The sequence below is a fragment of the Hyalella azteca genome, unplaced genomic scaffold, assembly GCF_000764305.2.
Source record: "Hyalella azteca isolate HAZT.00-mixed unplaced genomic scaffold, Hazt_2.0.2 contig12830, whole genome shotgun sequence".
NCBI lineage: Eukaryota > Metazoa > Arthropoda > Malacostraca > Amphipoda > Hyalellidae > Hyalella > Hyalella azteca.
Genome location: NW_025942775.1, coordinates 69048 through 84562, shown reverse-complemented (window position 1 = coordinate 84562; position 15515 = coordinate 69048). Strand labels below are relative to the sequence as shown.

The following is a 15515-nucleotide window of genomic DNA, read 5'->3' as shown; positions in this document are numbered from 1 at the left end:
ATGCTGAAGACTATCTATATTAATAGGGTTGATTATTTTTATGTGAAATTCACTTGAAAATGATTCCTTCTTTGCTTAAGCGTATTATTTTACAAGATTGTTCATTGCTGACTCGGCCGTACTGCCTGCCACGCAGTGAGCGAGTGGCGCGAGGGCAGCCAGACGGCGCGCCTGCAGTTCGACCCTGAGCCTGACCTGCTGCATGTGAACGGCGGCCTCAGCGGCCAACTCGTCGTGCAGTACGACGTCAAGAGGGCACTTGACGCTGGTGACGTACAGGTACGTCAGCTAGCAGCTCGTCGTGCAGTACGACGTCAAGAGGGTGCTCGTCGTCCAGTATGACGTCATGCAACAGAGCACTCGGTGCTGGTCTACCAGAAAATGTTGCTCCTTTTCTGATCGAATTTGAGCAAAAAAAAATTAAAATTTTTCAATAATATAGGGCAGAAATGTGCAACTAGCTGAAATAGCTGGTCCGCAGTACACGATTAAACGTGTTTTTAATCACAGATTACCAAATGTTAATGATTAATTATCAGAATCTATATATACCCGTATTTCAAACCATCTCATTACTTGCTAAAATTGATCAAACTTCCTACACGAGTCAGCTAAAGGTCCTCGTTTTGCTACGTTGGTATTGAAAAGCATAATAAATCGTCTCGCTTTTCCAATTTCATCGAGAATTTGAAGAGATTCGTTATACCCCCACGCACTGTATGTGTGGGCGGCACTGAAGAGGCGAACTCTGATGCCTTTGTGCGCTCTTGCTACGGACTGAGACGTGAGCGCACATCGCAGAGCGTCGCGTCTGCAGGTATTTTTTTTACTGCACTCTCTTGCGTAGAAGTGCGTGGGCTTCGCTGCATCAGAAAGTCCTAGTGTGAGGAGGCAGGACTGGGGAGGAGGTTTGAGGGGTTGTGGGGAAAGAAGAGGAACCGTGACGTCACACCTAATGGTCGGCGCTATGCAAGCTCTTGCTGTTCTATCCTCTTTAAAACGGCAAGATAATAGTAACACGACCTGTCTGTTCCAGCCGCGACCTACTCTTACCTCAGTCCTCCGATGTCTTCATCTGACTCATCTACAGCAGCTTGTTCGACTCAGGCTCTGATGCGTATATTCGGTCTGGTAATTACTTTATTAAGATTAATCAGGATGCTTGCGAGTGTTCGGGACAGCGTTTGGTCAACGCTCCACTTGTTCAGCGCTAATAATAACTCAAGTCTTACAACGCGTTTGGTTCTAGTTCAAGGCGCACGACAATAAAATATTTTTTCGTTTGATGAGTAAAATCGTGGCATTTTTTGACCCTCCGAGTATGAACGCTTGCAAGAATAAATTAGACAATGCTATGCAAAAGCATATGTTCAGTCTTGAAATGCATAACACCCTACGGAACTGGTAAAAGTCCAGTGATTATGCAAAACTAACGTCAGTTGAAAAGATCTGGTCAAAAGGCCAGTTTTTAGATCTGTGAACAAGTCACGAAGAGTACATGAATCAGCGACTGGCCTAATTAACCAGGCCTATTCTTCCACACCAATGATGCAAGGCTATGCTACATTACGCTATTCTATGCTATGCTATGGTTTGGTCATGTGCGCAAGATAATTAAACGAATTTAACGAATGCATCACTCGTCGATGGTTCGCTCACCTGAAGGGCTGAGTTGTAATCGCTTGTCGGACTACCCTAACAAAATTTAGAGTCGCCTCAGCTTCTGGTACTCCAAATCAGAAGCTGACACGACTGTAAATTTTCACTGGGTATGTTGATGCAGGAAATATTTAACCAGTGCGAATGACTGATTCTCAATACTAACTAATGCAAAAATATGTAGAATTTGTGAAGAAAGAGGCTATTATTGAAAGGCTATCAATATTATTGGCTAATGTTATTTTTAAAAGCATTAAATGCTCCATAGTAATATCCGTGAAAGATTTATTTGCATTGATAATATCATTCGGTTCTTCATTTACTTACCCGTCTGCCGTTGTGACGATGTTGCCGATTGAATTTGATCAGCAAGATCTATAGATTGTTCAAAAAACTAAAGTTACTTCATTTTGTGTTATGTGCTTGACAATGATTTTCATTTTTTCCTAATTTAATGAATTTTTACAGTAGAATATAATTATGAGCAAATAACGGGATAAACAAAAGTTGGAAACAAGTTGTCAATATTTCTCTGTGAAACCATAAGTAGAATACCATATTTTCGTGAGCGCTTCTCGTGTAATTCCACGGTTTTTTTTAGCCGCCCATCTGTACCTATAAGCTATACGCTCATAAAGCCCCCTCTGAACTCAACAAATTTTTTACATTTTTTCATACATATCAATTATTGTTATTAATATTCATTGACAATAATTAATTATTTAACATTAATTTCATGCATTTAAATGTTGAGAGATTGTCTTTGGGTTAATGGTGTGGTATAATGTTGTGTGTTCAGTGCGAGGGAGGCTACTTCGTACACTACTTCGCACCAGTGGACATGTCCTACACTCCCAAGCACATCACATTCGTCATCGACACCTCGCACTCCATGCACGGCGCCAAGCTCGACCAGGTGAGTCTTTTATTTCGTCTATTGCTTCTTGCCTAGCACCATATCGAACTCGGTGGAAGTCGAGTAGCTACTTCAAACTATCGTCAGTCATGAAAAGATCCGGTCAAATGACACGATTTTAGATCTTATGTGAACAAGGCACGAAAAGGAAAAGAATCGGCGGCAGGCCACATCTGGCCTACACTTCAGCGCCGAGATCACTATGGTATGTTATTTTATGTTTGAGCCTCGCGCTGAGTTGATAAAAATGCACGTCGCCATCAGAAGTGTAGCGGATAAAAGACAAAGGCCACCGATTTTAAAATAGCTTCTGAATTTCCTCGTTCTTGGTAGTGTCTGATGTCCGAGAGTGATTAAATATCTCTACAACACATTAATTAACGAAGTCAAAAGCCATTAATTCCCAATATACTGACGCCCCAGATAAACTTTTTTTGTTCTTTTGAAAACTTACCTAATTTTTATTACCGACAAATCGATTGGCTCGTTCTAGGCCAATTAAACTTTACATTTTCTCTATTGGAGATTATATGTGCATCTCTGTACTTGTAGGCATTTCATCCCTCTAGTAAAAATATATTGAATATAAGTGATCAAGATGACTTAAAAGTGCCCCAATGATTGGTTTACGTTAAGAGAAGAATAATGGGCTAGCACCGTGATGTTCAAAGCAAAAATAACTTCAATATGATTCACATAAATATATGTCCAAATTGGGACAGAGATGCTGGAGGAACTTGCTTTATTTATTATTATTCTTACTTCAATAAGTTGATGCTCGAAACTCATTGCTAAATTCCATTGAGCACTTAATCACTCGGTAAATTTCAATAAATTCTAACTTTGAATATTGTTAAACAATGAGCCGGACATTCTATTTCAGGTGGCCCTCAGCGCTGACTGAACTCTAATTAATGCCAGCGCAGTGGAAGTAAAATGAGCGTTAGAGCAGACTTCGCACGTGGGGCTATAATCGGGGACAAAAAAAATTCACGAATAACAAGGCAAATTTCTAGGTCAAAACTTCGCTGATATGCGGAACGCTGTGTTAAAAAAATTCATTTGAGCCTGCTTGCTATGAGGCTGCCGGGTCTCAATATCTTACGGTCAATTTATACCGGCCTAGCATTGTTTTCAAAAGTTTTCTAGCATTCTAACCGTTGAAATGAGATCGAAAACAAGATTCAGTTATTTTCGAACATTGAGCAAAGTTACCTGCATGGCACCCGCGTTATCAAAACTTTGTATGCGCTGTGTAGATTTACGAAATTACTAGAAAACGAGAAAATAGCAACTGAGAAAAAAACTCGGTAAGTTTGAATTGTCATTCCTGAAAGAAAGAAATCGCGTTGTTTGTGCTATGACATTGTCTATACTCATAGAGAACTCGTTCGTGTAGGACAGGGGCTCCCCAACTTTTCCAATTTGTTACCCAAATTTACATGCAACCAAAGCATGTGAACTATAAACTAAATAGTGATATGCATGTAACTAAAGTAAATACCAATCAAATGTAACCCAACCATTGAAAGATGTAACCCCAAAAATGAAAGATTAGTAAATTTAACCTCATTTGATAATATAATAAAGCATACATAAATATATATATTGTATCTTACAACTTCCAAGATGTATATAATTTTCTAAGATGGCTTAAATTAAAATAACTGAAATATCTCCGTTTTGAAGCGGCCGCTCGAACTCTGCAGATACGCCATTCACAAACACTGAATTTTTTGAACACTCGCCAAGTTTTCACCTATAACGGTTCGGCAGCTAACGTTCGTTACCGGGTTCCGCATACCTATTTTGGCGTGGGCTAGTGTTTACACCGACCTTAATACACTGTTGGAAAAAGCGGCGAAAAAACGGTCTCACTGACGCTTGGCTACTTTTTTCAGATGTTGTACGGATTTATAATGTTAGATTGGAATAAAAACGGCGACACGGTGTTTCATTTCACGTGCCGACCGGCCACTGAAACGCCGGTAATACCGTTTAACGGTGATATTTCAAACAATGTATTGCTCACAAACGATTGAAAACATGTGTTCGCCGAGAATGCTTGACCGGGGTAAATGGGCCTGAGGTCATGAAAGCATTAAATCTATGCCGTTTTCTATTGAAATTAGCACCTATTTATAAAAAATCATTCATCTAAATTTACGGAAAATGTCTTATTTCTTTTATTGTTATATAACTTGATCTAGGACTAATCTTTTTGAAATATTCACTACTTTTAATACATTCTTGAACCGATTGTATTATTTCCAAACAAAATTTTAAGATTTATCAGCATTGAAGCTTCAAACTGGAGACCTGCAGCTCACTAGGTTTTAGAAAGGCATGCATGCCATCACCGACGCGAGTATCGGGACTTTATCGATGAATGCAATCGTCACTACTGCGCTATTCAAGACACTTCATGCTTCTTTTCTACCGCGGTATTTCAAGTCATTCGGTCCATAACTACTGCTATCGAGTCGCTATTTAAAGCTTCAAATTGAGCATATTTGGCATTGATTGGCAATAATGACAAGTTTTAGTTGAGTTTCTGAAGGTTCGTATCAAATGAAATGTGATTTTTTGTAATTCCTGACGTTTGAGAAAATTTCGTTAAGGAAAATAAATCGAGTGCTGTTTTAAATAAAGGTTGTTTCATATACCGAATAATACCGGTGAATGCATTGAGGATTTTAATGGAGTAGCTTTGGTAGTCAGCCTGCTAAAACTGCGCACTTAAATTGGGATCAATTCACGCATCAATTCATGAGCCAACATTTACCCTAAACAGATATTGAAGCCCAGGCATTTAATGTACGAGAAAGTCTTGTTGGCTGAAGATGTAGCAAGCAAATTTCGCTCTATTTTATATGCATTGTTCGTGCACTGACTTTGGCAAAGAATTAATATTTAAGCGAGCTATTATTACATAAGAAAATCAATAAAACCATTGAGCATTCTTCGATAATATTTAAGCAAGCTATTATTACATAAAAAATCAATAAAACCATTGAGCATTCTTCTAAATATTTAAGCGAGCTATTATTACATAAAAAATGAATAAAATCATTGAGCATTCTTCGAAATATTGCTCAGGTGAAGGAAGCTTTGCGTGAAATACTACACGAGCTGAACGAAGGGGACGCGTTCAGCATCGTGAGCTTCAGCAACAAGGCGCGCACTCACGTCTCCTTCAGGCACTCAGCGAGCGCCGTGAAGCGCGCCGTCAGGATCATTGACGAGCTTCAGGCCGACGGCTCCACTGACATCGACGAGGGCCTCAAGGTCGGTATGGATTGTCGTGTCACGTCCGACGTGTCATGAACTAAGTCAAGGACTTAATGCAGTTCTAGTCCGACGTGTCATGAACTAAGTCAAGGACTTAATGCAGTTTTAATATAAGGTGAACCTAGAGAATAATCATAAGAAATGAAATGCATGGTTTAAAGTAAGTATACTGTTGACGTCACGTCCGACGTGTCATGGACCAACATTGGTTGTAGTTCTAATATAAGGCGAACCAAGAGAAAAATCCAAAGAAATGAAATTCATGATTAATAGTAAGTACTGTTGACTGATAGACCTTGTCGACATGTAGTTTGCCAGCTGTATAGTTTGTTTGTTACGAAAATGAATATTGCTTGTATTGCATTAAACAGAACCGGTTAACCCGTTTAACCTGCTTCATGGTAGTACTGCCGAGGCTAGCACCTTGCGACGTAGGCTTTTACGCACGTGGTTTGCATTACGAGAAATTTGGTGAGCTCGCCTTACAGCTGGCCGTAAAAAGTCTATTCCCTATCCTCGAAATATTACTAAGTAATATGGGGATAAAATTTTGGTTGCCTGATTATCAAGAGGTCAAATTTTATGCTACAATATCGCTACGAAGAAAGCTCCAAATTGTAGAAGAAAACTTCCACGAACTGATCTTCAAAAAACACGTTAGGTCTTCAGATATTGCGAAACATCTAAAAAATTCGAATATTGAGACAAGCGGTCACCATAAAGGCTAAGGAAATAAGTATAGGGTTACACTCTGTTTTGGGGTTCTTTGATTGATCAAATCTTGCGCTCTATTTTTCCCGCTTTTGCATAAGCAAAAACAAATATTTGGAGGTTTAAGAAAATCTTTACAATTGAATCATAACTCAGTATTGTCTTGCAAAATTATTTTTTTTTCTCCTGATTTACGTAAGACTAACCAGCTGGTTTACCTGTATATCTCATTATATCAAGTTTATATTTGCATTTGCCAAACCTATGAATAAATTTTACACTTGCCATGAAGTCTCTTCCATTTTTCTTGGACTCTGTGTTCTTCGCAAAAAAATAAAGGCAAATGCTGTCGAAATTGACAACCTTCTCTTAAATTAACGAATTGTAGTGTCCATCCAAGTAGAGCTGACTTTGCTGTAGTTAAGACCTAAAATAATTATGATGAAATCTTTTTACACCTTCTTATAAAATGTATAATATTTTTATGTATATTACGAAATACGTCCTTATTGGTCAAGCGATTGATTTCAATTTACTTTCTTTAATTTGCATAATTGTCTATTCTTTGATAATCTTAAAAATTCCTCGATGTCCGCTTCACAGAGCTAGTTCAACCTCATGTATTATTTCGTGTGTGCTGGAATATACGACGGTATTGTGATCGAAGAAGCGCATGGAAATGCGAAATTGGTTCATATAAATCGGTTTAAACTGACGAATGAAAAATATTTGATGCCTGAAGTTTGACTGTAATAAAACTGAGAGTGCATTATTCCAGCAACCTTGACGTGTAAGACGTTGACAGTAAGCGCAACAATTCAAAGTGGAATGCAATCAATTCAACAATCAATGTCAATGTTATGATCATTATAGGGAACAAATAACCTAGGATCCACTCTGCACATCTTGCTCACGCTGCCCTCAGGATCTTTGCCGAGTAAATCAACCTGTAAGCATTATCCGATTCCGTAATTTGAATGTTAGCGGAATTCTGACACATGAGATTTGAGGGGATGAATGGCGTAAACCCTTTCCATTGAATTTAAACCCCGCGTCCAGTAAGATGTAAACCTTTTTTATTTAATTTGAACCGCTTGAAGATGCCGAAGATGATCGAACACAGCCTTCTGACTCATAGCTGAGAAAAGTACCAATAAAAATAGTGAATGAACTTCAACTGAATTCAGGCTGAATAAATGTAACTTTTTGTCGAAGTAGAATGTAATGTTGCTGATAAGCCTTATGAAATTCTGAGCGTTTCCTTCACACTCTGCACTATCGAACGTTTTAGATGACTTTTTCTCCGTAGGGAACGTCACCAACGTCTTTCTTGTGTACTTGGTATTATGGAACAAGACTCGATGCTATTTATGAATTGCTGGTGGCGATGCGCCACTATAAAGAACAAAAATTGTACGGTTTCCTCATTGTTTTTTTCATAGATAAAATATATATCCTTGCGTCTCACAAGAAAAGTGCATAATTCATTTGATAAAAACTTGAGTCCGGTTATCATGTCTCGAGCTCGCTCAGCTCTGCATGATTTCCGTTAGTATTTGATGGCCAATAATGAATTGTTCTTATGATATATTAATGCATTGGCTCCGACTAAGAAATCATAGTGTCATCCGATTAAGTACACATTAGCAGTTTCCAGGAATCCATATGATTCTTACTGCTGTATCAGTATTCAAAAGAGAGAAATTAAAAATTCATCTTAAACCTTTCTATGCTGACAGTTTTGATTTAAAAATGTATTCCTACATTTTGTCATTGTAATTCATCACGTCTGATTATGCTGTCCAAGAGGTTTTATCAACTAATGAATCAACTAATGAGTTTCAACTGATTTTCCAGTAAAACTGAGCTTTAATGTGGATTATCGGCTCGCAAGCATTGTTCTGAACTCATCTCTCCTGTTGTCGTCTCGGCCACCTTGAGACGTCCAGCATGGCGTTAAGAGGACTGTAATATACAAACATTATTACAGCCAGCATAGGCGTCACACGGCCTTCGCTTTAATTTTTTAAGAGGAACCTCAGACTCCCGGAGCTGGCATAGGGCTGCTTAGAGTGAGTAATGGTACCCACACAGTGAAAGCAGGTTGCCAGCGTGCTGGTTACCTGCTGAGGCTGGCGCCTGAAATTGAAATAAATAGGCCTGGCGCTGGCCTATTCGTACAGGTTTTCACTGTGAAAACTTACATTATTATCCTATTCTTCATTCTTGCGGCAGGTTGGAGCAGGTTGCCCGCACGGGCAAACCTGCTTTCACTGTGTGGGTACCTTTACGCAGTGTGCTGGTGTGTCCTACAGGTGGCGCTCCAGCACCGTAGACCAGCCACGGCCCTACGCCTGCACTCTCTACCACCATGGTGCGCGCAGCCTGACCTACAGCGCGACTCTCTGGTACAGCTCATGTCGCACGCATTCCAATTTATTTGCAGATTCTGTAGCATCATCATTGTTCGTTGGTCATCAGTCACCGCCACAACCAGTCGCCTTACCACTCCATGCTTTAACCTCGTATCAATCAACAGCTTTCATAATCAAACATTTATCGCGTCGTATCACTGCAGATGATTTTATTTATCAAACCATACTTCACATCTTACTTTTACAGGCATTCTTCTTCAGTGAGATCTTTTGACTTGATGATTAATTGCTCGACCTATCATAATTTATTGAAGTTTATATTTACAAACGTGTGTGGGGCTCGAGTAAAGGTGCATTTGCTACGTTGCATCGAGACAAACGATGTAGCCTCTGAGCAAAGGTTGCCATCAGAAAAGAAATGGTAATATATCTTCAAGACTATTTCCGTCTAACCGATATCACCTTTGAAGTTAAATTTTGGATTCAACAAATGGCTACAAGAATTTCATTACAGAATAGCGTCATCGCAGTCGTCATTACTGCATAACTCTGTTTCACGCAGCTTCTTATTAATTTCTATAATAACATCATTTCAGGTGTCATCGTCACTGCAATTCATATGTAATTTGTCGTGTTCCATAATCCATGATTATTATACTTTGTTTTAAGAGCCCTGATCACAGGCAACCTGAAAACTCTATTTCGGTTTAAATATTTTTTGTAACAGTTCGGAGTTCAGCAGCATCAATAAGCGGTAGCCGCTATCTGTAAATTGGCTTTATCTGCCGGGATTCGTTCACCGAATCCCGTGGATGAATTTCCGAGGGCCGAAAGACGTGAACACTCTTTCTTCAGCTTAATAGTCATCGGAATGGAATTATTTCATCGGAGCTGACCCATCAGTAAAAGTATGGAGCACAGAGATGAGTGGAAGATATAGGGTTTTTCCGCACTACCCGCACTAATGTCTGTAGATGCTATTGGAGCACCCAAACAGAGCGCGTAGATCATTTCAATAATCTGCCTAAAGCCGTGTTATGGCCTAGTAGTAAGAGTAAGGGAGCAAGGTTCCTTCCGACACAATCTGAGAGAGGCTGGAGTAGCTCGAATTTTGTTGTAGGTAGCGGCCGCCAAGCGAAAAAATCACCTTGCCTGCCGTACGTGTCACTGGAGGGGAAATATTGTCTATAACTATAAGCAAGGAGTCCACAGTTCTTCAAACGCAACTGGGATCATTAACACATACGTGGAGCAGGGACCAAGTGTAAGAGGTGGTGATTGAGTCCGTTAACGGTTGTCGTATTCATCGGGTAAAAATAAGGTCTCCTGGACTTTACACCGGTCATTGACGCCGTGAAAATGTTCCGTCAGATCTGCCCCCACGATGTCGATCCTAGATAAGGGAACGGAGATCTTTAGGAGGCTGACCCTGAATAGTCATTGGCATCAAGTGTTTAAAAGAAGAGCCATAATCGTCAATTGGAGAAATCTTTTTGTATCTTCCTGAAGTTTTAATGAGATCTGAAGTGGATCGAGGCTTCGTGAGTTTTTCCAGACACGACAAACACTCAAGTGTGCTGGATGGTATTTATAACTAGGATAGCAGAGAAGAGGAAATCGAAACAGGAGTGGAGTCACAACCGGGTTGCAGCGTTAGAAGAATGTGACGCAGGCCTGCATGGTAAAAAAAAATCATCGGAAACTTTCTCAGTGGAATATTTAGTGGATGAAGGAGGCCTGGCCCTAAAAAGCCTTTCGTGTTATCAGCCGCCACACTGGGAGCACCGACATAAGGGACAGACTCTCCAAGAGAAATTCGCACCTCTACACATCCAGAACGGAGCTTAGTTTATTGTACTCCCGAGTTTCTAATCAATAGCTTTTTGTTACCATGCGAGTTGTGTGATCTCGTTTTCCCTGGGACCTCATGAGGCTCAAAGCAACCACGTCGATTACAGCTGGCAGGGAAGCCATGCAACTTGTATGATACGGTCGGTCCGCAAGATACGGCACGGATTTATGAAGGAGCATAAATCCACCTCGACATCTGAATACCGCGGTATGTGCTGAAGGCAGCACAAAACAAGCGTTCGTAAGAAGTTTGTTCATTCGTTTCCTCAAATCTCGGAAGCAGTGTTTGTGATGGACGTAGTTGGCATCATAAATCATAAACCGTCATTTCACGAATGAAATAATTTATTTTGCTTTTTGGTTCTCTATTCTGCGTTTCGTCGTCTCCTTGGTTGGCTGGAAAAGGGGCAGAGTCTTGAGTGAACAGGACGAGCATTGCCATTATCGGTCATCTCAACTAGCTATGATAGTGCTGTGGATGTATCGAGTTAACGTGCAGTGACTGAATTGTATCCTGTTACAATGTTCCTACTTATGTTGACACCTTATTGAGGAATACGTTCTGTTCCTATATTCTGTTGCTCAGGAATGTTTTTTTCCTGAGCTTTGTAGAAACTATTCAATAGCTTGTTATGATGCTCCGCGGAAATGTGCTAATCGGTGCCATGCGAGGGTGAATATCTTTTGGACTGCCCAAGAATAGGCCCTTCGGCTAAATAAATAGCGGATTCCTGACGTCCGATGGATTCCAATCAATGAACACAAATATACTCTACATTCATTTCCAACATTTCGATTGCCAAGAAGAAATTCATGAAGGAATGGCCCGAAATTATCGTTTCGAAATTGAAAAAAGCGTTTGCTGAAAGAGTCACAGCTTTAGACGCAGAATAGATAACTCTTCAAGTATCACAGTGTCTGTCAACATACACCGGCGAATGGGATGAAAATAAACATGAGAAGTCATTTAGAATTATCAGGGATATACCCCCTCTTTCGATTAAACTTATGATGCTGCTTGACCAAAGCATTACGTGGAATTGCTTTAATATCGTAATAATTTTGATCTGTTCTCGTATTGACGAGTTCGGGCTACAGGTTTTAAATTTTTAACAAAAGGAGGCTGAGAAAGCTAAATCGACAGCTGCTGTCGTCCGCCGCACAAATAATCGGCTGTGGCTTGACTTTGACTTCAGAAATTTCATATTTGAATTCACAAGTTGTTGGTGTACGAAATAAGATATCTATGTAGTACAAAAAAAAATAGACGATCAATCAAGGCGGGTGATTTATATTCATTATTTGTAGTATTACAAGGAAGGTATCTGTGATGAGGGCTAATTTTTAGCACACAGTTTACTCTCATTTTTGTCCCTGGTTGTGTTGAATATCAACTGCGGTCGCTCTTATATTTCCCATACTTACTGATGTTATTATTTGCCATTTGAATGTTCATATCATTTTTCCACAGCTCCATGATCCTCCATGTTTTATTTCCATCGCCAATATCCAGCGCATTCTGCATTTGCCATCCGCATTCATTCAATTCTCCTAACTCACGCAGGGCGGCATTTATACAGTTATTATTTAATCAGTAGACTTTTCTCGGTAATTTGTTTCAGTTCATGTAAATGTGTTTGGCTAATTAATGATCTTTGGCACGCATTATTTCCTGTTTCTCTTAGCACATTTTGCACGCAGACAAGTCACGTCTACCAGCAATGTGCACTCTACTTGCACTAAATTTAATTGCACTAAATTTAAATTTATGTTATGTCTTACGCATAACTAGCACTGATTCCAAGGCACATGGGCATTTCGCCATCTCAGATAAGTAAGCTGCTTGTTGTTATTTTGAAATGCACATTTTCATTCACGAGTATCCTGTTTTCAAGAGCACCTTTTAAAGGCACCGTTCATAATATTTGTTTTTATTTCACTTTTCTTTCTAGGCGAAGCAGGCGCTGTGTGTCGACCTGCTGCCGTCGTGAGGTAGATATGCACCCTCTCAGTGACGCGATATGCACCCTCCCAGTGACGCGATATGCACCCTCTCAGTGACGCGATATGCTCCCTCTCAGTGACACGATATGCACCCTCCCAGTGACATGATATGCACCCTCTCAGTGACACGATATGCACCCTCTCAGTGACGCGATATGCACCCTCTCTGTGACACGATATGCACCCTCCCAGTGACACGAACGGCCACATTCTCTCACTTTTTCCAAACATTAAGAATCAATTTACGTTATAGTTAGATGACCTTAATTTTTTATTCTGCTTGTTTTAATTCAAACATTATTCCATAATACCCCGAAACCGTAGACAGTTATTTTTCAAAGAAAACATGAAGTATGTTTGTTAAGTTTAATTACGTCTTCTTCTTTCCGCCGAAACTTTCGAATATTTTAACCGGCCAGTCACACCATGAAATTCTTCACACTTAAACAAGGAGGCTTTAGGAAATATAGGTACCTCCCGTCACTCAATGCATTTAAAATATTTGGTGGCACCGGAGATTGTAGCCACATGCATGTAGTAAAATAATGTATCTTGTAACACCACAGAAATGATCTTTAACTTCTTTATTCATTCTACAATATACGTTTAAACTAAATACTTGCAAGAAAGATAATTTTCCGCGCCACTTCCAAGCATTGAGCTCAAAAGTACGTCCAAGCAAAGGAAAGAAGTATTATACCTAACTTTATCAATGCCATGACTTAGCAATGAGCGTCTTCAACCCTTGTAGTTATTCCCAAAGCCCCATCAACTGCTGATACTAAACTGAGTATCAGGAAAAGAAAACCAAAGAAGTTATTTGTTTTTTCTTCATTGCGCGTCTACAACCGAGCGCCGAGTTCGATCGTCTCATCCTCGGCCTGCGAGTGGCGCTTGTCATTTAACGTGAATCTGTAGTCACTACCTTGAATAAATCATGCTCTATTATCGTTATATAACTTATTTTGCGGCATAAGAGCATTTGAGAAATTGGTTTGAATAGAATTTTTCAATCTGAAGTGCAATTAAAGCTAGAAGAGAAGTCAGTTTTCTTGAGGTTGAGCTTCCGAAACTCGAAAGGCTGTACTGCCGATGAACAAATTTTGCTATTATACCCTCAGTGCGTCAGGTAAAATATCGCTACTCTGCGGAAACGACGTTTAGGTGACAACGTTTTTAGCCGATTCTCTGTGCACACGGAGGAAGTCTTATGTTCTGGAATAATCCAGATTATATTCTGAGCTGGTTTACGACTCCAATTTATTTCATGACGCAAAAACAGGCTCTCTGACGGAGGTCTTTCAAGGCTCTTGACTGCTGACGCATGACTTGATGTGTTGTTCTGCTTTACTTGCGTGTTCTCACTCACGGTCTCTCTCATACTGATTTAAATTTTGCATATTAACAGGTTAGTATAACAAAATTTTATTTTTAATTATACCAATTATGTTTTGCATGGCTTCCACTCTTATGAAAATCAATAGTGATTGTTTCTTTGTTGTCTTATTTGGGCAACAGGAAATACTTTCTCTGTTTACGAAGCGTGTGTGAATGAGGCAAGCTTTAGCTGCAATGCAGTGCGTCCTTTGATGTGATTTATGTTGCAAAAAAGTGGACGAGTTAGGCCAAACCTCGCGCTTAAGAGTGCAGTAGAATGAAAGAGTGTTTATATTCAAGGTAAGTTCACAAGATTTTTGTTGCAACTAATTTCATTTGATTCAGAACCGAAGCCTGATACAACTTCAGTGTTTCTTTTCTGCTAGCGATGAGACTCTACCAAGAACAAATTTGGAACGAAAACGTTCAATGGTTTAGTTTACATTCAAGGTGATAGTAACTCGGAATATATAATTAGCTAAATGCTTTTCATCAGAACATTCACGACATAAAAATAATGTAAATAATGATAGCTTTCCAAATGCATTTTAAACCTTGTACTGATTCAATGAGTCGAGTCTCTTATAGAAATAGGAATCTTGTATTGCTATATCTACAATTGAAAGCATATTTTTCTATTACTTTCAAAGTTAAAAAGTTATCTGTAGAGTCATCTTGAAATGAATTCAAGATTCATTTGCCCCAACGACAAAAATGCAGTCTGCATAAATCATTAAACTCGATGACTCGCCTGCTTTTCAAGAGGCACTCTCTACCTGTATTCCTATTTCTACAATTGAAAGTACATTTTCCTATGACTTTCAAAGTTAAAAAGTTAATCCTGAAGTTAATTCAAGATTCATTTGCCCCCACGACAAAAATGCAGTTTGCATAAATCATTAAACACGATGACTCGCCTGCTTTTCAGGAGGCACTGTCTACTGGTGGAGGCGGAGGCCGCGCTGCCCACGTCATCTCACACCTGCTGGTGCTGCTCACGGACGGCCGCCCCACGCACGGCGTCACGCACTCGCGCACGCTGCTCGACAACGCGCGCCGGCGCAACAAGCACCGCGCCGCCATCTTCACGCTCGCTTTCGGCAAGGACGCCGACCAGGACTTGCTGGAGAAGCTCGCACTCCAGGTGACGAAGGAGTGAAAGAAAGACGACTTGAAAGATTAATTAGAAGGATTATAGGATGTAAGCATAGTGTTAGGATTTTGCTTCAAATATTAGCGCAAGCTCGTAATGTGCGGATTTTTGTCGCCACCAAAATACAAAAGGAGTATTATTTATTCAATTTCATTACGTAATTACGTGAATGCGCTTA

General features: G+C 39.9%; 1 protein-coding gene across 1 annotated transcript in view; it reads left to right on the top strand.

The window, feature by feature from the left end:
- The window catches only part of LOC108673990 (inter-alpha-trypsin inhibitor heavy chain H4-like), a 35903-nt gene that overhangs the window by 12647 nt on the left and 7741 nt on the right, over positions 1-15515 (top strand). Inside the window, exons 5-8 of the mRNA XM_047883415.1 lie at positions 137-279; positions 2459-2575; positions 5675-5863; positions 15113-15328. Of these exons, the coding sequence (XP_047739371.1) occupies positions 137-279; positions 2459-2575; positions 5675-5863; positions 15113-15328 (665 nt within the window). The remainder of the gene's footprint in view (positions 1-136; positions 280-2458; positions 2576-5674; positions 5864-15112; positions 15329-15515) is intronic.